The sequence below is a fragment of the Syngnathus acus genome, chromosome 21, assembly GCF_901709675.1.
Source record: "Syngnathus acus chromosome 21, fSynAcu1.2, whole genome shotgun sequence".
Taxonomy (NCBI): domain Eukaryota; kingdom Metazoa; phylum Chordata; class Actinopteri; order Syngnathiformes; family Syngnathidae; genus Syngnathus; species Syngnathus acus.
This window is the reverse complement of record NC_051105.1, coordinates 6,369,984-6,394,874: the sequence shown is the minus strand read 5'-3', so window position 1 is coordinate 6,394,874 and position 24,891 is coordinate 6,369,984. Positions and strand designations below refer to the sequence as shown.

General features: G+C 42.3%; 1 protein-coding gene and 1 long non-coding RNA gene across 8 annotated transcripts in view; one reads left to right on the top strand and one right to left on the bottom strand.

The window, feature by feature from the left end:
• The window catches only part of myo16 (myosin XVI), a 66,917-nt gene extending 58,886 nt beyond the window's left edge, over nucleotides 1-8,031 (top strand). For 6 of the 7 annotated variants that reach the window (XM_037240099.1, XM_037240098.1, XM_037240093.1 and 3 more), the window contains 3 exons: nucleotides 1,359-1,511; nucleotides 1,635-1,717; nucleotides 5,283-8,031. In XM_037240099.1, coding sequence (XP_037095994.1) covers nucleotides 1,359-1,511; nucleotides 1,635-1,717; nucleotides 5,283-5,456 — 410 coding nt within the window. In that variant the 3' untranslated portion in view covers nucleotides 5,457-8,031. Of the gene's footprint in view, nucleotides 1-1,358; nucleotides 1,512-1,634; nucleotides 1,718-2,751; nucleotides 2,869-5,282 lie in introns of all 7 variants that reach the window. The other variant, XR_005096158.1, reaches the window with a different exon arrangement.
• Nucleotides 8,032-19,947: 11,916 nt separating this feature from the next.
• Nucleotides 19,948-24,524, bottom strand: LOC119115562. The gene is made up of 2 exons (XR_005096165.1): nucleotides 24,234-24,524; nucleotides 19,948-20,951 (listed from the first exon to the last, which is right to left on the bottom strand). It is a non-coding gene; the product is annotated as an uncharacterized LOC119115562 (long non-coding RNA).
• Nucleotides 24,525-24,891: the final 367 nt, after the last annotated feature.

Genomic DNA, 24,891 nt, shown 5'->3' with positions numbered 1-24,891 from the left:
TCAAATTGATGTTGTACTTTACCACACCCAACCAGACTTGAAACGACCCAATGTCAGACATCCAAGGATAGTTTTAGAATCAAGTTTAATTCTCACAGCTGTTGAAAACACTCCAGCCAAGGGAGAAACTGTCCTCCCATGCCGTATTCATCCGAGTGGCTGTTTCCTGGAGGAGTATTAGTTGTGGCGGGCTTAATAATACATGAGCAGCGGAATGATGAGGATGCCTATCAAATATTTAACAGTTCACTCGTGTTCTACAGAAGCCAGTCTGACGGGCCAAAAGCGGTGCTCCGGGAGACCCGGGACGGTTATCTAAGAGGTTCTCGAAATTGCATTCAGCAGAAAGTGCGAGACTCCGTTGCCGTCACAGGGCTTGTGTATTTGCTTCCCTGAGGGTCGCCCTCCATCACGTTGCCAGAGCGTGTTCAGGGGGCGAGAGGCTGAAGGCCTTATAAGAGGCGAAATGGGAGCTCTGGCGCTGACACATTGGCCTGAAGTGTGACGTTGTCAGCTTTTTTTTTTTTTTTCTTCTTCACGGGCGAGCACGCGCTCCTACGCAGGCACTGTGTTGGCGTGATGGAAACTGGGTTTGTGACAGGGAAGCTGGCACTTGAGGGGGCGGGTGGTGGTGATCACAACCTTGCTGTTATTTTGAGTAGGCCAAGCAAAGCGGCCCACTTAGATCTGAGAGCGGCGGGATGCCAACGGGCTTAACAGGATGCTCCACTTCCGTTCCCTCTCGGCCGTTAAGCGGCTCAGTGTGATACCTGATGCCAGGGGCGGGGACAGAGGTTACAGTCGCTAGCCTCGACATTTCTGTGAGGAGCAGCTGCCTCCCTCATCCTCGGGGAATGAGCAAACTACCGGAATGCCAGCGGGAGAGGGCAGGTGGTCTTGGCAGGCTGCAGGAAATCACTGTCATAAGACTCAAAGTCTCCACCCCCGCCCCCTTCCGCCCCGACGGCGGCATTCCATGCCAGGGATTGAACCCAACGCCAGCTCTTCGTCATTGTCGTACTGTTGTGATTGGGACATGACTCATCTTTTCTCACATCTACCGCCACCGCTTGCTCTACCTGCGTTGCCCGTTATCACGTGGCGGCCTACCGGGAACATGAGTTGAGAGTGGCGGGTTTATATTTAGGTGCAATCACTGGCGTTGGACGGATGAACTGGAGGGGGAGGGGGGAAAACATATTCTCAGAATGGGATGGCCAAATGCAGCTGAATGAATCCTAAATAGTATGACTGAACATACAGATGTGTAGAATGCGGTAGACAAAGCCACAAAATTCGCTCAGCAGACACACAGAACTCCACATTCTCGACTTTACGTGCGAGTATGTTCTTTCCAGGTTTTAACTCCAACATCAATTTACCTGGCCGGGAAGAGTGTGGCTCCGCCCCATCCTCGCCATCACTGCAGCTACAGGACAAGAACGCCAACAATCATGCAGTTCACTCATCAAGCCACGCCCCTATTGAGAACGGCAACCAGATCTCCAATGGTAGACTTTTATTGCATTTCAAACAATTCTTTCCTTTCATCCTAAGGTGACTCTGTCAATCCTAAATCGATAACGATGTCTTGTTCAAGTCATTTCAGACGCCTCATGTAATTGTGTGCTCAGGTTCACTGGAGGATGACCGTCACGTCAAGTCAAACATGTCCACATCTTCTCTGCAAAGGCACATGGATAGTCACCATATGCAGGTAACACACACACACAAACACACGTGCATAGACTTATCGTATGCGTTTGTAATAAAAGTGCAGTCGTCCTTAACTTGATTTATTTTAATCCTCTTTACAAGAGGCGACTGTTGCTTTCTGTTGTGACCTTATTAAACTCGAGGATTTAGGAGCACAAAGAGTAGGGTATTTACACCACAAATAGGCTATGCCAGATAATTTCAGATGAGTGTGTTTTTAAGTGAGGTTAAAACTTAAATCATCAAGTGAAAATTAAGTTTTAAAAAAAGAATACACAAATGTAGACGCATGCAATATTGTGGAGCAGACACATCAGAATCTACTAGAACTTCTTTGGTGCTTTGGTCGGGTGCTGCTGATTTGGCTAACAAAAGAGTTAAAGTTTATAACAAGTAATACATAATAGATCCCACAACATTATGCCGTATCTTCCGTACTGGCGTGCACATTTACAAACTAACATGATTTAAGTTGAAATGTATTTAGGTTTCAGCTGTTATTGTTTTTGTTTACATTGTGAGCAAAGTGGCCTCCCTGGGGCAACATATGCAACCCGTGACGTGCAAGCTTTCCCTGCCTCTGCACTCAGGTGTTTGGTTGCAGGATTAAGTTTAAAGCCTTGAGCGCAGACACACACACAGACACAGACACACACACACACACGTTTGTTGTCAATTTTAACAAGAGTGAACTGTTCGCCCAAGTATAGCTTAATGTTTACCACACTAATATCTCTCACAAGCAAAACCACCATTTTTGTCAGATTGCCCCTAAACTAGATGGCCATATGAGGAAAACAGCCTCCCAGCTGCTCAGTTTTTGATGGTAATAGATCTTGATTGCCTGGGGTAACGGCTCAGTTCAAAGTTCACCAGTAATAAGATCAAAAATCAATGTGCGACAAACCCCACCGAGTCGCATGCGCTATTAAAGTCCTTGAAGAGTGCTTTCTTGATCTATGATCATTTTGTCGATATGTCTTCATGTGTTTACCCAATGACCACAAGATTATCATTTTATCCTTTATCTTCCAGAGGGGTCATCTCAATTTTTCTCCATTTGGAGCTGGGGCCGCCCTCTGATCGACGAGGGTGTTGCGCGGGGGGTGGGGGGGTGCTTACTGGAAGCTGCAGTCCACATGTAGGGATGTGGTGAGTCCGTCCGGAAATTCATTCTGTAACTATGCTTCAATCGAATCCATTGTGAGTTCATCAAAGTGCTGATGGGAACCCATCTTTGGTGGTGAAATCATTTTTCTATGGAAGTCTAAGATCATCAGTCATGCTTATTATTATTTCGGGGGCAGTTTTTGGGGGTCACATTGAAATAAGCATCAATGCTTTTTTTTTTTTTTTTTTTTTACATTAAAACTCTTCTGGAAACGGATCCCTGCTTATAATTAACATCTGATTCCAGAACAAGTGAGGCTCTTTCTTATCTGCATCTTATTTTTGTGCATTTGTTTTCCATCAGGCATTTGTATTCAGCTTCTTGGCTATTGTTAAGCAATTAGTGAAACAATATCTTCAAATTGTAGTAAGGACAGTCATGGTAGGCTCGTCCGTGTTTGGATACTACGAGGTTCTTAACTTAAGAACCCTCAACTGATGAAATACATTTCATGAGGCGGCCTTCATAATTACCCTATGGTGACCTTGGCGGCAGCTGTGTTTGATAGCCCTTCTCTGTTTAAACAGGAGATTCTCTCTGTTGCAGAAAGTCCACAAAGTTCTTGTTTTCCTAATGTGGAGTGGAAGAACTTGACTGCGCTGCTCACAAAATGACCTTGATTTCTCGGGTTATACAGGGACGCGAACTTTGAGACATGCCGGCTCTAGCAAATTCTCTCTCGCACTCTCGCTCGCTCTCTTTCTCATGTACAAGGTAGAGCAGTAATCCCTCCAGCAGCACCAGCCAAAAGTTTAGAATGGAACTATGAGACTTACATCTTACAGTTGGGTGAGAATGTAAAGGCAGTTTTCACATTAACTGAAAATATTTTGTTGATTTGGCCAACTTAAAAATGTTTCAATTTGTTGCCTTGAAATTTTGAGTTCCCTTTTTTTTTTTTTTTACACTGCTACTCATTACAAGTTATAGTCTAACAGTTAATCATCAACTTATTTTTATAAAGCACTACCTAATTCTCAGATTTGTGGTTGTGCTTTTCAGTTATGTAGGCAACTGTATAAAGTGTAACCAAAATATTACAAATCCCTTTTTGATGCGATTTACTTCTGCAACACTACCACCAAAGGCCACAAAGCGTAATCAAATTGTTAAACGAATCTGTTTCAAGACTGAATTTCAGTCCTGGCTTTGAAACTAAATTGTGCAGGTAAAAGAAATTTTCACTGGTTGTAATGTGATGTCATCAATAAGCTACAACCTCCATGTTCTATTCTGGTATGTATCAACCATGCTCACTCCTCTTTCTGGAATTACTGACTGAGGCAGATTGGAATTCCCATCTCTGATTGATCTACCAGAATATCCACTCACAGATGAGTGATGTACTCTGTGTGTTTGTGTACGTGCGAGTGTGTGTACATTTGGATTGTCCACGCTGAACGACCCCGACTGTAATACACGTGAGCCCTTTTGAGGCAATACATCCAGGAGATGTGAATGCGGCGCTATAGAGCTGTCAATCAGAAGGGGAAATTCCCCGCCCGCTTCGCTGACGTCAACATCTCCATCTTCTTTCCGATAGAAATGATAGCCATGTCCTAATTTTCCCAGACTGTAGGCGTCGACTCTAATGGCTGCCTGATTAGAGTATGGCACGTGCTCAATCTTTTTGCTCCATTAATTTGATTTTGTCTCCTTGCGTAGAACTCCCATTTGCTTGTCATTCATGCTGCACTTTGCTCCCAACCTCTAAATCATCATTTTGTCGTTTAAGGTCCTATCTGACCATAAAGTAATTACAGGGGAACCTCTAAATTCATGTAAAAGCTGTTCACTAGGTTTTGAAATAATGATTAGGGAATAATGGAATTCGAACAAATCCATTCCGGTGTTAAATTGATATCCTTTTTTCACTCTTTGCCATCTCTGCTACCTTTCTGTGGTGGCATCACAGAAAAATATGTTAAATTGAAAAAGGCTGAATAAAGAGCCATGCCCATTTGGAAATTAAGATTTACTATTTTTTAGACTCAAATACAACCCCAAAACCTACTAACAAAATTGCAAGTCTGCTTTATGATCCATTAAAAAATTACAGTATTTTACCCAATAACAAGTATTGATGGCAAACTGAAGCTTCAAATTTGCTTCTTGAACCAGTTTTATTTTTTGACTCTTCTAGATGACACCGTTAATTTAAATGAAGTGGTTTGAGAAATGGAAAATAGGTAGAGTTGAAGGGAGGGTGCTATCTAGAGGAGATAAAAAATACAACTGGTTCATGAAGCAAATTTGAAGCTTTGAAAAACCCTGCCTGAATCAATAGTTTCATTAAAATACATGGTTAAATTCTGAGCTGTTTGGCTTTAGAGGTTCCACTGTATTCATCTGGCCGGTCAGAACCGACACACTTTCTTCCTCTGTCCAAACGCAGGCTTTTCAGAGGCTGCGTCTTACCAACGGGGATGCGGGCACCACGCTGCGAGAGCTCCTGCAATGGCGGCAGGCGCACTGTGAGGGGCGGAAGGGTTGGAAACACCGTCCACCGCCTCAGTCTCCCCCAGTGCCGCCCGCACTGCTCAGGTCCAGCAGGAAGAATTCGCCATGACGTAGGACGCGAGGATTCGAGAACACCCGATGGAGTGGCCTCTGAGCAAAGGACGCCCCCTAACCCTGCCACTTACCAAGCACTTTGTGACTCTAAAGAAATGCGTGGAAAGCAGACAGCATTAAGATTCCCAGGGACATGTAAATATAGACATATTTATTTTAAGAATCTGGCATGGTTGGTGTGAGAGGGAAAAGGTCAAAGGTCCATCCTCCCCCTCCAAAAAAGGTGCTGCTGATTATACTTGATGAGCTTTCCAGCGACTTTTCAAGTTTACACGTCAACCAAGGCCTTTCAACACACTCCAGGTTTCAGAAAACTCTCGCTGAGTAGCCTTGCATGCCAACAGCGGATCGGGTGAACCTCAGTAGACTCCAAAGGTGCATTTCTCTCCGCCGCCGGCCTTTGACAAACGCCTCTGGACGAATGCATTCTACTGCACTTTGCTTTGTAGTAAAAAAGAGATCTGACACGACAGTTAGAAATACAGCATGGCATCACTTGCTCTGTCAGTGCCAAAGTGTCTATGATAGCCCTTAGAATACCCAGCCTGTTCTCATTCCACATCCTGTGAGGAACGTGTTGAAAAGTGACTGTGGAAAAGAAGCAGATGTCCTCGTTTGTACAGAATCTGCCCCCTGTTACCCTCCGTAGCGGTTGACCCCAACTGACAGACCCGATTCCCGCCACCCTGCCGCCCTTTGGTGTTTGACCTCCTCCCTCCTTGTTAATGGCTCCGAGTAGCTGTACGGCTGTTTCCATGGTAACTGCTGTGTAAATAGTGAGTGGTGTCCAAGCACAGAGATGAAACGATGTTGACCGACATGAAAGATTGCCTTGGGTTCGATGCAATGACTGAGGTTTGTTTTAAAAATGTGAATACCTTGTTTTTAAGAATGTCGATGGCAATGAAATTGTTTTGATTCTATTTAATAATGTTTCATCCCTCCCTTCTCCTGGCCTGCCATTTTGTTCTAATAACAAGATATGTTTGCATTACCTTAATAGGCCTGGTGGTGCTCAAATAACCGCCCACATTTTTTGAAGTTGGGTCGGAATCATTAGAACCAAAACGTATCGATAGCTCGAAATGATTTCCTCATTCCTCGTGATTGTCCTCAATATGTCTGATTGATTCGGTGTTACCGATCAATTGTGGCTCCATTCAAAAGAACTCGATTTTCGCCTCAAAATAAACAACTGAAAGTGCTTCTGATAGCAAAATAATTTACAAATATACAACTCCATGAATTACGACGTATTTTCTCACAATCGTGACATGCTTTCTATTACCTACCGCATCACTTACTTTCTTGGCAGACAGTCAACATTTGGATTCCAGTTGACAAAGTAACCCCCACACGAATTGATCAAAGAAGAAGAATGTGACGCAACAAAAGAAAAGGACAGCCGTGAAGAACATTTTGTCATCACTTTTCCTCGAACAAGACAAGTTCCCACCATTCCAATCTTGTCATCTTGCCAGAGTGGACGATTCTCTATCGACCAATTAACGGACAGCAATGTGTAATCATTCTTTTTATCCACACCTACACACTGATAATCGAGTAACCGATTTATGGTAGCGTTAACTCATCAGTAGGAGTAGGTTTTAGCCAATGCTCTCTTCATTCTTCCTTTTCAGATTTGCAGGAAATGTAGAATCTGTCCAAGCAAACTCATGGCGTGAACACTGGTCATCCATTTTCCACTGCTTATCCTGTTCAAGCGACTCTGGAGGCAAAAAGGTGGACAACATCCGCCATACACACCCATCCCTCCATTTTCTCCAACACTTTAGATTTGTCAGCAGTCAGTTAGTGAGTCTATAGAAACAACCATTCACATTTCAACCTGTTGGTCACTGAGCGATAATCAATTCAATAGTGGTTGCACAAAAGGCAGCAGCTGTGTAGTATTGCGCTAGCACTGATCTCCCTTTTTCCAGCGATGAAGAAAGATGGGTGTAGCGTATCAAAATGTACTGAAAACAGTTTGACAAACATTAAGAGCAACAGTAAGGTCAGTTGGAGGTTGCTATGGTTAGACCGGCATTATTATTATTATTATTACTACCATTACTAGTGTTTGTATGACCACACGTCAAGCAGATAAAGGCCCAGCTGTTAAAACATGCTAAAAAGATTAGACATTATACATGGCCGACTGCTTCCCATCACACTTGTGAATCACCTCGCTGTCTCATACCTCGTCATCCATCTACAGTACAAGCCGCCCACACACACACACATCTCTTTGTGTCAGCCAAAATGTTGCCAGATTAATTAATTGGGCATCAGTGTATATCTTTGGTGCTACATCCATTTCACATTTTTTCCGTCATTTTTTTTTTAGAACTCCAATCCAGCTGTGCACTATTGTTTTGACATATAAAGAGCAATGTGTGTCATTGTTTAGATTTTTTTTTATACTGTATTTTTTACATAATTTATAACAAATCCTAAAATGCATTCATGTGTTTGTGTGTGGGAGGGAGATTGTATTATTGTTAAATGTTTATTATGTTTATAAATACTGTACAGCAATAAAGCACAACTGTGTCAGTGCTAGCCTATTTATTTTATTGTTGTTTTTTTACAGTAATCTGACAGTTTTGTTCATTCTCAGATTCAAATATATGTGCCAAATAGCTTTCATGATTGATTTAAAAATTGTGATAGTCTAGGGATGCAATTTATCGGATAATACGCTCACCCACCACCATTGATGTTCAATACAAGCATTGTATCAGCAATACAGCCTCTAAGAAGATAATAATGCTCAAGTTGTATAGATTATGTCATAATGTGTTCATTACAGAGGATACTGAGGTCTGCATCAGCACTAAAATTACATTCATGTAACACTCATGTTAAATGAAGCTCTGACAAAGTCGATTTCCCCGTTTCAGTTTATGGTTTCCATCCAGGGTTAGGTTTTCAAAGTAGATTTTAAGACGGTGTCAGGATTGTTTAAAATTTGGATTACAGAACTGGTTTAGGGTTTTCAACAAGGATTGGGTTTTTAGATTTATTCACATTTGAAATTAGGAGGGTTTAAAATCTGGGTCAGGATTTCAAAGTACGGTTTAAACCCTGTGTTGGTAGAGAATTTGAAATTGAGAATTGGTCTATAAATCTGGATTGGTCTTTTTAAATTGGGATTAGGGTTGCCAGGTAGATTTAGACTTTCAAATTAAGGGTTTGAGAGAGGTTTGGAAGTTCCATGGAAAGTTTCAAGCCAGAATTCCACATTTCTGATTCAAGCCTGGGTTAAGGTATTTCACAAGGGTTAGGGATCGCGTTATGGCTTTGAATCACGGTTTCAAACCAAGGTTAGCATTGTCTTAGTAAAGCAGATTGTTGTGCCATTGGATCATCTAGGTGTACCTAATGATGTGTCCTCTGAATTGGTTTGACCCTTGAGGTTGCTTTGAAAGCCACCAGAGACAAACAAACAGCATTGTGTTTTTTCTTCGACGTGTGCTCGGATCCTGAAACATAGCAAAAGGTAAACATGACACGCAGGTCCTATTGATTACTTGTGGGCAGGTATGTTGACTCGTAAACAGCCAGGGGAGTGTCTCGCTGCCATCTGATCGATCGGCGAAGAAAGGCCACTCGATAGTCTTGCTCAACCTTGGCCGGACAGTCACTCACCTGGCTTTAAGGTTCCACATCAGAAGCCTTTACAAGCGTATTTATGACCCCTCCCCTCCCCCCCGATACCTATTTCCCCCCTGTTGGACCCCAGCAGTCGTTCCTCTTTCGCCCTGGCTCATTTCTCAGTGCAACACCGCAGCCCCATGCTATGATAAAATCAATAGCGTCATCTAAACACTGTCCCAATTTTCAGTTAACGACTGTAAGGTCCCTCTCTGCAGACACATCCATCACATGGGATCAGACTTCGACACATGCGATTAGACGGCAGCCAACGAAAGCTGTGCTGTGTAGACACACTTCTGCGATTATAAACCACTACTAAAGCAATAGGCTAGGATTCATGGAGGAGACTGTGCTATTGACAAAACCATACACCCCCACTAGCCAGCTGTTTTGTTCTCTGTAACAATGCGTTTTCAGCGCAGGAATGACATTGTTGGGTATTTGTGCACTTCTCTTTGCCTGTCGTGGCGTGATAGCAGGCAGGAAATGATATTTCTGGTTTTCCTTTTTTGCATTCATCAACGCAAGCGTGCGTCACGGGACCAGCAGCAAAAACAAATCATTTTTAGAATAGTTAAAATTTATTCAACTCTATCCAGAATAATACATGTATGTGAAATATATTACTAGTTTAAGTTCAACTCTACTGTCCACATTGGTTGAGCAGCTTGTGCACTGTTAGTGTTACATATGGCCTCCATCAATATGGCAGTGAGCTCTGCCGCCTTTCGTCTTGAGGTCGCGCTCCCGCGTTAATGCGCCTCCAAACATGAAACGGCAAATGCGAAATCACTGGCAGGAGATTAGATGGATTCTGTCTGCTCACATCCAGACGACCGCATACCCCCCACGATACAATCCCCATCCATTCTGCGCTTAGCCAGCAGTCAGCAAATCCACCCTCGCTTTCATGATGATGCTAATTAGCGTGGCAATTAACGAGGCGGTATACTGCTGACGAGGTCACGTGGGCTGACGTTTGTGCTAACGTGCTCAATGGCACTCATGAGGAAACACTAATGAGGTCTAACGGTGTCATCAATGTGTTGTAGGATACGGACGACATAATTGTATTACAATACAAAGTAAAATATAGAGTGTATATCTTTGATTGCAAGATATTGAGACAACTAGCAAAATTACAGGCAGGCAGGTGGGAAATTGGCTGCCTGTTTCATTCACTTAACCCTAGTTTGAAACCCTAGATTCAAAACCTAAGCCTAATTTAAAACCCTAATTTGAAATCCTACTTTAAAACCCTAACCCTAATTTGAAGCTCTCCTTTAATATTCTAGCCCTAATTTGAAACCCGCCATCAAAACCCTAACCCTAGTTTGAAACTCTAACCTTTATTTGATACCCTAACTCTGGTTAGAGGGCCTACTACTCTAATTTGAAACCAATAAAAAAGAAAATGAATAAAAGCCTTACTAAACAAAGTAATTTTTAAAAGGCTTACTGTACTTGAACATTTTCAAAATAAAAGCCTTTTCACACGGTTAGTCAAATAGTGTGTACTTTTCCTGTTTTACCTTTTTTTGTTACTTCTCTACACAGGTTGTTTGCATATGCACATTAAGACATACAGCAACATTGCAGTCAGGCATGGAGGACCTCCTCAAACTACTGTATGTGAGAAATTGTGTCAATATTCTCTGCATGGTTACCGTGGAAACGGGGGGCCTCTTTGCGGGTGGAGGCAACCGCAGTGCCGCTTCTGTCCCTGGGGCCAGCTTTCTTAAAACCTCTCCCTGCTGTATGACATGTTTACATGAACAAGTCGGGCCACTCCCACAAGACAACACACACACTATACGCTCGCGTGGGCTCGGAGAAAAACGGCATGTGCATAGCTGTGTACACGCTCCCGGAGGGTTACGCCAGTGGCAATCGATTGTGAGGAAGTGCATGCACAGATGCAAGTGATATGAATGGAAGGAGGATGTTGATGCAGAAGAACCTGTTCAAATCCTGCCTGTTGGTGCGGAAAGCACCTGGTTTTTCTTGTGGGTGTCAAGAATCTAGCAAAAAGTTGGACAAAAAAGCACTTGATTGATTGATTGATTGATTGATTGATTGATTGATTGATTGATTTTATGTCATGTAAAAACGCTACATTTTCTGCTTGCTAACATGTCAAAGTAGTTGTTTGATTGACGTTGTTTTTACTGAAGACAGATTCTTCTGAAGTTTGCATTCAGATCAATTATAAGATTATTTTTTTAAATATGTGGTTATTCTAAAATATTTGTGGGAGAATAAGAAGGGTTGTAATAGTATTTCCTCCATGTGAAAATGTCAAAAAAATCCAGGGATCCAAACCTCCCCCATGATATGTGGGTGGCCAGGGACACCCCTAGCCACCACGTAGTTCCACCCCTGTTTTTACTGCCTTAATTTTAGCATCTTATTTTCAGATCACTTTTCTATTATTTTCATACCATCCTTTTTGTAGCTAAGAAGGTTTTTCTCTCATTTTTGCCATCTTGCCTTTTGAAACAAGAAAAAAATCATACTAATTTTTGTACATTGTTTTGTACCTAACATGCTCTATAATTTAATGGTCTCCTTGTAGTCCAGTGTCACCAGCGTAACCTTAACTTTCAAGTGTCGTGTTCATAACTCGAGCCTTTGCTGTGTTGATTTTGCCTAGCCAAAACATAAATAAAAAAGAAGATTGAGTAAATAAGGTAGGCTACTTGTATTGTGCTGGCATGTGGGCATGGAGAGGCACAGTCGCCAATGATCTTTCAATGATGAAACAAACAGTCAGACATGAATACAAAATAAGTAGTATCAGGGAAATGCTAACACCAAACTAACTATGTGGTCGACGACCAACAAGACTGACTTCAGGTTCATCATGTCACCACACCACTTTAAGGTATCGTTTTGTGCTTTTATGTGTGCTATTATTCCTTTTAGTAACAGAAAAAACATGTTGTTTTTATGTGGCCTGAAACACATTAATAGCATTTCAGTTCAGTTTTCTAATTGTTTTTACTCATTATTGTAGCATCCTTTTTTATGTACCTAAAAAAGCAACATTTTCCTTTAATTATAGACAATTAGTCTGTCCAAAGAGTTGGAAGAGGTTGTACCACATTTGAAATAAACATCAAAAAAAGCTCAGCCCATTTGTACGGCGTCGTCGTCTTCTAATGAGGACCACACCCAATGGTGGTCTCATTCATTCCTCCAAGCAGATGATGGTCTTGTTTCTCCCCCTCCATCTTATCTTAATGAGCATTTGCCCATCTTTTAATCAAGCATTGGTTAACCATCTAATCAACCCGCCTCTGACTAATTACATTCTTGTAATGGCCTACTTAAGTGGTATACACAATGCAATTTGGAGCATCGCTTGCTCTCTGTTGGTGAATGCTGCCACGACATTGAGCTCGTTGCTGCTTTCTGACCTTTAAAATCACGCCGGTGCTGGAGGAAAACATTTGTGTATGGAATACGATAATCCAATAGAATGTACAGTATGTTGAAGGATAGCAGTGATTGAGGGGAGAATACGTATAAAACATACAAAAATCCCTATTTCCAAGCATCTACATACAGTTTCTCTGCATATGTCCAAATTCCTCACAATACACACTCCAGAAAAAAGTCCACTTGCCATAACACACTCCACAAAGAATTTAAATAGGGTCAAGACTCAGGTACTCACGTTCTTTAAAAGGGTTTTCACATTTGTTTACACCCATACTCAAGCATTTCTTTTCTGTTTAGGAAAGCAAATTATTATTATTATTATTATTATTATTAATTTCCATTATACTTATAATGTTATACTCTATTATACTCATTCTAAAAATCAAAATAAATCATGTTCAATTATATGTGAAAGTCTACCAAACTCTTGTCAAAGTATGTTTTGCTCTGGAGGTCACTGAATTGGAGGTAACAGAAAAAACAGCCTTCATTGTTTATTAAACCAGATTACATAAACGAACATGCAGGGGAACGACAATTTCAACCCTAACCCTAACCCTAACCCTTGAGCTCCAAAATGTATTTTTAAAGGTAGGATAACATTTTGTCTGTACTTAATGAAAGGCATCAGGTGACCTTGTGGTTAGCATGTCTGCGTCACAGTCGAGAGGCTCCGACCTTCCCGTGTGGAGTTTACATGTGTGAGTGGGAATTCTTGTTTGTCTCGAAGCTCCCTGTGATTGACAGTCCAAGGTATGCCCCACCTCTTGCCGAAACGTCACGGACTGACAATTACCTCAAATGCTCCGATGACCCCGCCATCATCTTAGTGGAACAATATCTGGGCTTCGAGCGTGGCGTCCGCAGATCCCTTGGACGTGTGCCACATTCCTTAAAGTATTGCAACGTCCGCCGTATTTGCATGCAAACACATCTGGGCCATATTTGCTCCAAGCTTCCTGGCTTGTCCTCCACTCACGCATCTGAAGAGTGGATTTATACACAGACGCGCTGTAAATACAACTTGCTTTATTCTCATATGACAAATGGTAGGAGATGTAAATGGCGGGCAGGCCTCGAGAGTACGGGGCTTTCCATTGCGTAAACGAGCCTCGTGGAGCAATAACAATTCACAGAGTGAGTAAAACGTTCAATCTGGACACAGACTCTTAAATACAGAGACAGGAAAAGGATGAGATAGTCACATTTCTAGTCAAAATTGACTAGTCCATCACTAACCTGCGCCAATGCAGACACAGCTACAAATACAAAACAACGGCATAGTAGTAGCATGTAGGAGCACAAATGCTTGACATGAGACAGGCAGGTCAGGCTGCTCCTCTACGACACATTGCTGACATGCACGCCTGAATCTAGGAGTGTGCGGGGGATCGGTTAGGTTAGACGCTCCCAAAATTGGGAACAGGACGTTTTGTAGCCGAGGGCAACTTTAATTATTCCAGCACCGAGTGTTCCCCTCAGCCGTCAAACACAACGGAAACACCCCCTTCCTCGCGGTTAAGCTCCCGTATGCCTCTCGCGCACACGGAGATTACATTTGGAGACGAAGTGTTCTTTCCCAAGAGCAAATAGCATTCCTCCATTGTTGAGAGGACGCTTTCTTACTGATAAAAGCCAGAGATGTTTCGGGGGTTAGTTTTCAAGCACGGAAAGTTGAACTTCTTGAATCGAATCTATTTTTTTTTTTTTCTCCCAAACACGCTCATATTTAGCAAATAGAGTTCATATGCTTTCTGGAGCTGGAGCGATAACGCACGGCCTTATCTGTTACCATGGCAACACGCTGGATCGACTTTGACGCCCGTTGTGTGTCAGGACAAGGCAGTGAAAGAACTTTGACGTCTGAACACGTCTGGAGTGAAATCACAGCTTTGGTCCTTTGTGTTTTTTTGACCTTTTATTGTTTTGTTAACATTGACCTCAACATCTTAAGCGACAGTATGTAAAGATGTGACCTTTAGCAGTCAGTTTCAAAACCATGTTGAGGTCTGTGTACATATGCGTATACATTTCTGTTGTAAAGGAGACGTGTGCAGCATCTCTATATCTGTGACATGCTTTCCTCTAAATATCGTGTTTCTAGTCATATTAAAATTGGCCTTGTTTGAGGGGGGCGGTCCTATCTTCTGCAAATTAGCAACCATCAACTCCGCCTCATTTACTGCTGGGCAAATGGCAAGTATGGCTTTCATTACAACGATGACAAGGGGGTGGTGCCTTAGCCTTGTGGTTCTACTTCGGGGAGCAGAACCCAGAGTGTAGGGAAAATCTGAGTGCCCATTAAGACAATGAAAGCATATGTGATCTGCCACAGCAAAAGTGAGTCACAGTGACCCAAATTTCACGAATGAGGTTTTGGTATAAACAATAAGAGAATTATCTCATCTTTCCAGTAATACAGTATATCATCTATTGGGCTGGGCTATGCAATACATCATTACAACAAAATATATGACATACCTCCTTTGAACTGTGTGCCTTTGGCCATGCTACCTAAGCTAGGAGGGTTAAAGTAGGGAAGTCCATGGGCTTCATTTCCAGGCAACGGCAAATCTGGTTTAACGTGTTTGTGAATTTGGTAGACTGTGCTAAACCTCAATAGGCATTCCAGTGCCGCCGGTCCATCTGGTAATTTGGTGACCAAAAGTACACTCGATTGTAAACTAAAAGCAGGTCTAAATTGCGGCGCAGATGGCGTAACTTGATTTCGGTAGATTTGATTGAGCCGCGGGCACTGTGTGTCGAGGACGTCATTGAATTTCATTCATAAACATGACAACAGCCATTTTTTAAAATAGGTTGGGTGAGGGTGAAGGAGTATCATGAATTGGAGATCTTGCACTTCCTTTTAAATGTACTACCATTTCCTCGTCTCCATTTTACATGTACACACTAGAATAATATTTCTGTTCATTTTTGGTCCAACATTGAATAATTTTGTCAATTCTTTTGTGAAGTAGGCCTACTAAGATCATGGTCATTTTCTGTATAGCATCTCATCCAAATCCGGGCCGATAATCCAAAGTGAGGAAAGAGTGTGACACTTGCACCAGTTGGACCACAACAACCTGCGTCGCGGCGTCTGCCCCCTCCCACCCCCACCGGGCTGCCGTCTGCCATTCCTCACAGACGGAAAGGTCAGCCAGAGAGCACCATAAAGACGAGTTGAGAGTGGTCATTGAGTTCCTCTAAAGTTCAATCAGATTCAACAGCGACTCCTCCTCCTCATATCCGTTTGTCTCTCAAAACCGCCGCCGCAACGAGGAGTTCGTAGTCGTGCTGTGTTTGAGAGTAAAAAGAATCCGATTTCAGATCGTGTTCAATCAGCATGTGTGTGTTGTTTCGGACGAGAGTGTCCAATGGCCCTGAGGCGGGGAAAAAAAAAAACAGGGTCAAAACAACAGGAAGGAAGTCACATGATGGACTGAAAATATAGCTCTGTTTGGTAGGAGGTGGCGGAGATGGAGGAAAAACAGAGAGGGGAAAAATAATGATTAGGGGTTGTTGGATGTCTTCTTTCCTCTCTTGTTTTTTACCCATACAGGTGCACAACGGAGAACCAACTAAGACGTTTCAAACTATAGATCTGAGCTCCTCTTTGATGTCCAGGTCATGGGGCGGGAAAAGCATTGGCCATTAAGGCCGCCAGTTATTGGTCCTTTACGTCTTAACAGAGTGCGAGTGTGATATTGGCTCATATAAAAAGCAGCTTGTTAGAACCGCTGCTTTATGGCCCGGGTCGTTAAACCGTGCCCTTTGGATGGATCCTGTGTGGGCTACAAGTGTGACATCACTGAACCAGGATGGTGCCCCGGTTGACACCAATGACCGGGGACAAGCTGATATTGGATAAGTGAACAAAATTGTCGTTCATTCTCTCGAGGTAACGAGTAATAATGTCAGTCTGACGTAGAATAGTTGATATAATGAGTCAGCCTCAGCTTTCTTTCCAACATCTTAATGCTAATTTTCTTAATACAGTGGATTTCACTTTACTGCAGTTTTAGAACATGACCCAAGGTGTTGATTCATGAGAATGTTTGCTGAGGACTATCTCCTGCCGTTTTTTTATTTTTGCTAAAAGCGAATGTTCTATTTTGATATTTACGACAACAAGTCAACATTTGTTCGTCGGGATGCAAATGAAGGAGTCGGTTAGCAATGTGACTCATGCATGTGTTTGCTGGGACGTGATGATGCACAGGTAAACACCTGCAAGCGCGACTGAGTCACTGTAGATAGAAGGCACTCATATGCATTGACGATATGACTTTTGTTTCTCCTTACTGGAACAAACAAGTAGAATTTCAATATTAATCAGTATGATTTACTCTGAAGGAGTTAGCGTCTTTGGATCTTTAGCAACACTTTGTCCATGAGTGTTTTGAAAAATGGCATTCAAGATGATTGACTTGATTAGATCTCAGTTCAGAAATGAAGTGTTTTTCTTTTTTTTCTTTTTGTTTTTTTTTACCAAGGATTTAGATATGAAATGCTTCTTGAGGATTATCATACAAGTGGATCAACATTTATTATAGTTTCCCATTTCGACTGCTTGGTTACTATTATTGGAAAGTGTGTCACTAATGTCACTTTTCACTTCTCGATTGCATCTTATACTGACAGCAGTGCTACTACTGGCAAAATGCTCCTGCTGTTATCAGTTGTCAATTTTCCACATGCCTTGTCCTTTTTGCCACTCCACTGGGGTAACTGCAGCAGCAAGTTTATTTTACAGCTGTCTCTCGAATCAAGTCCTGCATATGTGAAGGTAGAAAATGATTAATAGCATGAATTTTAATCGGGTATTGTCAGACAATGCAAACTGTCAATTAATGTGGAGTTGCTTTATTTAGGTGTCAATACAGATCCTCTCCAACTTTGCCTTGACACCCAACTTGTGTGTGTGTGCGTGTGTGTGTGTGTGCGTGTGTGTGTGCGTGCGTGTGGGCGCATTATTGCTCTGTCCACACTGATAGTGATCAGCGGAAGTCTTTATGACTTCCGTTATGGCTGAATAATCATTGTGCACGGACTCATGCGCTCTCCCAGGCTGGCACGCCCCGTGTCAAATACAGGAAGGAGATTATTAGCTTCCTGAGGAGCTGGTGTGTGTGTGTGTGTGCATGTGTGTGTGTGTGTGTGTGTGTGTGTGTTGCACGCATGCGTGTGTGTGTTGTTAGGGGAAAGGGGATAGCAGGACAGAATGAGGTCAGCAGGGACTAGCTAAGGATCGGCCCATCGGAAGCTCCGAGTATCACTTACTGCTCTTCCTTGACAAATTTAGAAATGGAGGGATGGAGGAGGATTAAAACAAGAAAAATGATGACGCACGAATGATGACAAATGTCAACACGCTGGAGTTTTTGCACACAAATCAGTCATAGACGAGGCAGGTGAGCGAGCTGCCTTGCAGCGGGAGGGGCAGAGTGAAAGTGAGATTGCTCCAGACAGGATGTTTGGGTCAAGAGGATGTCTGAGCCAGGATATGCCAGGGCCAAAACACTCCATTAAATATGATCATGACCTTCACCCTGCCTGCAGTGTCGCTCATGCTATTGTTTGCATGGACAATAAAACCCACACACAAACTAAAAGGCCAGTTGCTTAACAAAATGTATTTTTGGAATTAAAATTGTGAATACTGCCCGGTGGGTACGATTCGTTGCTCCAGGGAGTGACACTGTCAGACCACTTGTTATTTGATCACATGCACATCTAGACATTAAATATGTTTTGGGGAAAAAAAAACATAAGTTGGCTTAGTGTATATTTAGGAGCCATTGGTATGTACACATCCACCACTTTAAATGGCGGATACTTTTATTATATTTTAAAATCTAAAGATTTAAGTTTATTTTAACAATGAAACAATAATTCATTCTAATTTCAAAATGCACTTTTTCTATTATTAACTGAATTGTCTGAAAAGAGTAAATGTATTCATTTTACTTTTATCTTATTAGACAAAAAGTCAGTTATCCACTCGGACTATGACTTTCAAATAAATACATTTAAATCAACCACAGGCCTGCTTTAGGCCATCTTACTTGTACTTTGTATTCGACAATGCTCATTTGGTTACCATATTTGGCTAGTCAAAATATTAGAAACAGCTGTCAGTATTATTCAGTGCACCGCCTGACATTATTGGGCAGACATTTGCTCTATTATCTTCGTCAAGGCTGTTTGTTGTTCATGTATTGATCTTGCAGGTATAATTTGTCCCAAACAAAGTAGCTCATGAAGAGAAATGAGGAATAAAGTAAGACAAGAAGCCAATCACGTATTGATACCAATAAGATCAGACACGGAGTGACTCTGATTGATTTGTACTTCATTTTGTTCTTATCGCTGCACTCGGAGGTGGGCGGCGGCCTTGTGACGAATCGCTAGCTGACAGAGAGCTCCGAGTTCATCATGTCTTCATTAACCACGGAGAAGAACAGCAAATCACCAAGCGCGCAAACATGCTTCTTTCTCTCCACCAGTCCTGCCATCCCCCCTTTCCCTTCTTTACACACAGGCACAAACACATTTGCCCGATCCTGCCCTCAGCGCAGCGTTGACATGCTTGGCCTTTTATTATGTTCCGGACACTGTTTTTCCTGAGGCTGGAATGTGGACAGGAATGTGTTGTTACTCTGCGAGCGCTCAGAGGGAGCAACACCTATCATGCTGCATGGAAAGACAAAGAGGCAAAGTGACTCCGGGAGCATTAAGGAAGAGGGAAAAAGTGTTTGTTAGTTGCGTAAGAAGAGTCCATTACCACGGATTCTCCTGCGAGTGGTTGTTGTTTTTCACCAGCACTTTGTCTCTGCTTTTCATTACAGCTGTTAGCATGCTTTGTATTCCGGCCAGAACTTGCGTAACAGCCTGCTTGTCATTGGCTTGCCCCGTATGAACCTCAGCCAGGCACAGTCATACACCTTAACACACTTCGGCAAGCCAGCTGCGATCAACTAATGATTTCTTTTGTTTGTTTGTTTAGCACCTCGCGCCGGATAGATGTTACGACTTTGCATTTCAGACATGTTTAGACTTTACGGTTCAGCCGTGCACCTGCCGTATGATCGTATGTGATCAAAATGTTGTTTTTTGCCAAGTCATTAATACGGATGTTGACATAGCACAACTGTTTCTAAATATTAGTTCTTTAGCGCCTCTGGACTGGCAGATTGAGAGGTGGGACCTTTTTATTTTATTTTTTTAAGGAAAATGTGTTTCAAATGCACTCCTTAGCATCGTTGGTAGGGTCTCAGCAGGGGTTCTGGAGAGGAAGGCCCATCAGGAGGTCAAATCTCAGATTCTCAGTTTCTCTCTGCTGCTAAAATGTTTGTGGATCAGTCAAGTTCATCTTAGACCAGAAATAACATAGTGTTTATTCAGGTGCAACAGTGAAATTGTTCACAAATTTGTATGTAGTTCTTGCAGGCGTTTGACAATGTGGAAATATTCCAAAATAAATACATGTGCAAGACACTTGACATTTATACACATAATGCTGTCTGAAAAGAAAAATACTAGTCTTAAACTCACCGACCTCAAACTGGATACCGCAATAGTCAACAAGGACAAGTACAGTATAAAGGTTTACGTAGAGTTTTCCTATTTCTATAAAAAATGATAAAATGTTTGGTTGGGTTGTTTTAATTCAGCCAAAACAAGCCTGCTAGCTATCTTGCATGCTCTCCGTTTTAGCACTCATAACTCGTATCGTTATTCCGAATGGTTGTTTGTCTCTGTGTGCCCTGCGATTGGCTGGCAACCCGTTCAGGCCGCCTGCTGCCCGATGACTGCTGAGATAGGCTCCGGCCTGACCGCCACCCCCGTGGTGACAAGCCTTATGGAAAATGGGTGGATGGATGTTCATTCAGGCCATTTACACAGTTTTCACAGTCGTTCTTCTTTGGAGGAATGACCTAGAGAGGATGTCACTTCTCCCTTGTGTGGGGAGGATGGATTGCGCTGTTTGCCTAATGCAAATGTGACACCAGTGGAGGACGTCTCTGACCCAAAAAAAAAAACGCAGTTATTGAGCTTTTACGTGCATGCCTACTGATGAATGGAAGAGGCCAGGCGCGCACATGCATGACACATGCGAGATTTAGTCCAAAAGAAATAGTGGCGGCGCATGTAACAGGCTCATCCTTCATCGGGGACCACTTGGGGACCTTTTACTTCCACGGTGGAGGGGGGGGGGGGGGGGGGGGGGGGGCTGGCAAGTGAGGCTGAAACCAAGTAGAGGTTGTGTAGGCAGGCTGAAAGGAGAAGAGCCAAATCAAATGGTGGATGAGGAAGACAGTGGTCCTTTTGAGGCATCATTGAGTGATGCTCCATTCAGCAGGTTGACGGAGACCACCTGGGGAGAGCCGCAGTGGGTGGGGGGTTATTTATTAGAGGCTAGTTTGGATGAGGAAGGGTTGGCTGGCTATCTGCCCAACGCAATAGGCGGCTGTCAGCTTCACAGACGTTCACATTAGTGTGATTGAACGGGAGCGATGGCCCACTTCCAGTCAGTGTCTTTGGAAACATACGTACACACTGTCTCTCCAACGATGGCTTATAATTGCCCAACAAATAAATGGTGGGGTATTGTTAACTAGTTTGTCATTATTTGTTTAGCTTCTCCTTTCGTTGCACCTTTCTATGTTATTTTTAGCCGTCTGCTTGTCTGAAAAGAATAAAATAGACGTTTGCAATTCAAGGTTGTGGTCTTGCGAGTATAGAAATCGCACGTCCTTGCTCGAGCTCGTGCGTCATTCAGTGCTGAGCTGAGATAAGACATGATTTCTGAGAATTCTGAACATTATCAGGAAAAAAAAGTATGTCGACAGAGATTAGAATGCAACATGAATGTTTTTGTGTCATTTCAAGATCAGGTGTTGGAATAAAACTCCTTCTTCATAATTGACAACCATTGTTGTAATGCTAATTTAAAACGTCATCTTTTGACGTAACGCAAACTTTTTCTGTCACGCAACTTCCTGCATTTTTTTTAGTTTTCAAACTAATTGACCTTTTGCTTATTATGAGGCGAAAAGTCTTCCACTTCTATTGCCATATTTTAATGTTTTTAGTTCAAGTTACAATCCTGTAGCATACTAGCATCAGCTGCTTGTTTCCTTCTGGTTCAATAAGATTGTGTTACACTGGTGAGGCAACGGTCTTTTCTGGGGTAGGGAGTTGTTTTTTCTCTTTTTGCAGAAATTATTTCTGTTTAAATTGATGCATTTAGGATCATATTTACGATTCAGCTCAATTTATTTCATTTGACATGAGTCAACATGTATAGTAGTGAATGCATTCCTGGGCCATTCCACCAAATTGGCGCGTTTTGATCCTTATGTCGAATTTTCTTCATTAATTCATAATCATTTAAACACCAAATCAAAAATGATTGGGTGAAACATGAGCCATCAGCACAACTATTATACGTAATGAGTACATTGTGTTTTGACACTGGGAGCTAGATCATGAAAACAATTTAATAACACAGTCAAATAGATGCTTAGGGCCTGCTTTTATGTTTTGAAATCTCTGAGGCAAATTCAACCACTCCCTGTTCTGACATATTACTCTAATGGCTTTGTTCGTGTTTTCATGAGAAGAAACTCACCTCCCAGGCGTAAGATTCCCACTGCATGTCCATCACACGCTCATCACAATGATTTACAGATTTAACATCTCGCTATTTCACTTACTAACTTCCTTAAGAAAGTCCTCTAGTTTTCAATATGATAAATTAGACACTAGAAAGTTTATTCATGCCGAAAAAATAGGAGGTTGGCAAGGGTTCCGTTGATCATTGATCATTATAACAGCAAATTTGGCGGAAATTCAAGTTCAACATTGAGAAGTCGAAGAAGTCAAACATAATAATGCTGTCAATCGGATGCTCGGTGGCTGATTTATTGTTTTCTGGTGGCCCCTATGCAAACTCAACCACTCCTTGTTCGTACACTAACCTTTACTAGCTGTCATTAACAAGCACTCCAGTACAATATTACGGCTCGTGTGTTTGATCAGTCAACACCCAATGGCTGTCATTCAAGCGGGAGCTAAAAGGCCTTGATGCCACGAGAGTACTGACTTCCTGCAGAGTGCAAACAACAACAACAACAACAGAGGATCTTGGAAGTACAAAACAATTACAACGTGAGTCAGAGGCGGGTAATTTGGAGTTGTGTGCTAAAATATGAACCTTAATTATCCTTATTCCATGAACTCGGTGATCCAATACATGTTCCGCTGTTTGTTTCTAGCAACCACATGATCCATTTTGGAAGGAAATGGGCTTAGTGTACAGAAAGAATGCCGTGGTTATTTATTTACATTCAGCGAGCATAGGTATGTACAGTAATCTCACACATCTATCTTGCCAAGCCTCAAGATGATACCTCCATGACACACGGCCAAGAAATGTGAGTGAACAAAAGCGGCAGCTGCAAGCATTTAGATGCGGTGAAAGTGAGGAGGAAAAGGGAGAGTTCACAAATGCTGGCGGAAACTCAAAAGGGATTAACGTATTGTATATGCTAGCTGAGCAGAGCTGCAGTTTTATCAAGCTTGCATCTCTTGATAGAATAAATGGACGAATCCCAAAAATATGTATGTCTGCAGTTTTAGGTCAATGGGACCTATTTAAAAAAAACTGCTGAAAACTCAAAATAAAATTACCATCATATGCATGTTGACATAGCATTGCAGCAATTTTAGCAAAACGGGAGTCTCACATTAATTCAGAGAAAAAACAAAAAACAATGGCTGTGTCCTAAAATGGGATTTACATACATGCTGGCAGAGGTGGAAGTAAAAGTCACAAGTACCAAATTACTGTTACAAAAGTCAAGTGAGTCAAATCGAGTCCTCACTTGAAGCTGAGCCGAGTTATTACTTGCAAGTCATAAATCAAGTCAAATAATTTTGCAAAGCCACAACTAATTAACACATCAGTTAATTTGAACTCACTATCTGTGATTCCCTAAGGTAGATAATTAAATGATGTCATATGATACAAAAATCATATCTTGCTTTTAATTCAATTTAAATCTTGAAATCAGTAAGCATGTACTGATTTATTGGACGACCAATATCTTAAATCTTTTTTTTGGGGGGGGGAAGAACAACATCAATAGTTTGTCACCTTGTAGGAGAACACTGGAGAGACTGCTAGTTTTTCAAATGCATCCTTCTTGTTGATTACCTAATATGTTCTTTGTGAGGCCCTATTAATTTCATTTCATTACATTGTTAGACTTTTTAAGGCTAGTGTTCTTGAATAGAAGGGTCACAAACTTTCTCAGATAAAATAACAGGGAGGGCTCAGGTTCACGACAATGTAGGCGTTATTGTTGTCCGATTAAAAACATTTTGAAACGATATTTGCAGTATTCCTTTGATGAGTCGAGGCGGTGAGTGAGTAAGCAGCGGTGAATAGATTCACCTGAGCCTGAGGAAACTTGTCAGGCTTAGTGAGGGCGTCACACCCTGAGTTGACCCGCAGGTGCCAACGGGCATGCACCAACCGCGCACCTGCCAAATAGTGAGTCACCGAGTGGGCGGGGACCCAGGCTGAGCTCATCCCGCACATTCCCACATCACATTTCCAGCCCCACCCACCTCCAGCCATTCTTTGTCTTACCTGCCTCTTTTTACGCGTGCGTGTGCATGCATTTGCAGGTGTGTGCACGTGTGTGTGCAGAGAGAGATTACAGGCTGCATGAGAAAGCGGAGATCCAGGATAAGTGTGAGAACTACAACCTGGAAAACAGCTGCTTGGCTAAAACAGGCTGCCCAACCACACACGTAGTACAGTATTCTGCACTTCCTCAAATAGTAGCCGTCACTCAGCGGGCGCACCAGTGTGTTTAACGATCGTTGTTGCTAATCCAAACAGCAGCACCTTATTGTAAACAAGTTCTCTGAGCAGTATTAAAGACTGCTATTTGCGGTACTTTAAAACACACTAATCCTTTATGGCCCTCCCTCACACATAGTATTTTCTGCACAGGTAGCAATGTGATATGAAAGACAAAGGTTATGTTTTATGAAATAGTGAGTTTTTCGAGCCATTACACGTGTGAATGGTTTCTAGATGGACAACAACAGAGCTTTACAAGGGTGTGTAAAAGAGTGTTTTGCATTAGCAAAAGAGGAAGTGCCTGTTTACCGCACTTGGTGCAGGCGGGTTACGCAACAAGGGTGATGGATTACGAGGAAGGTGAGAGAGCGAGAGGGGGGGCAGAGAGAGAGAGAGAGAGAGAGAGTGAGAGGATAGCTCATAGCTGATATAGCTCAAC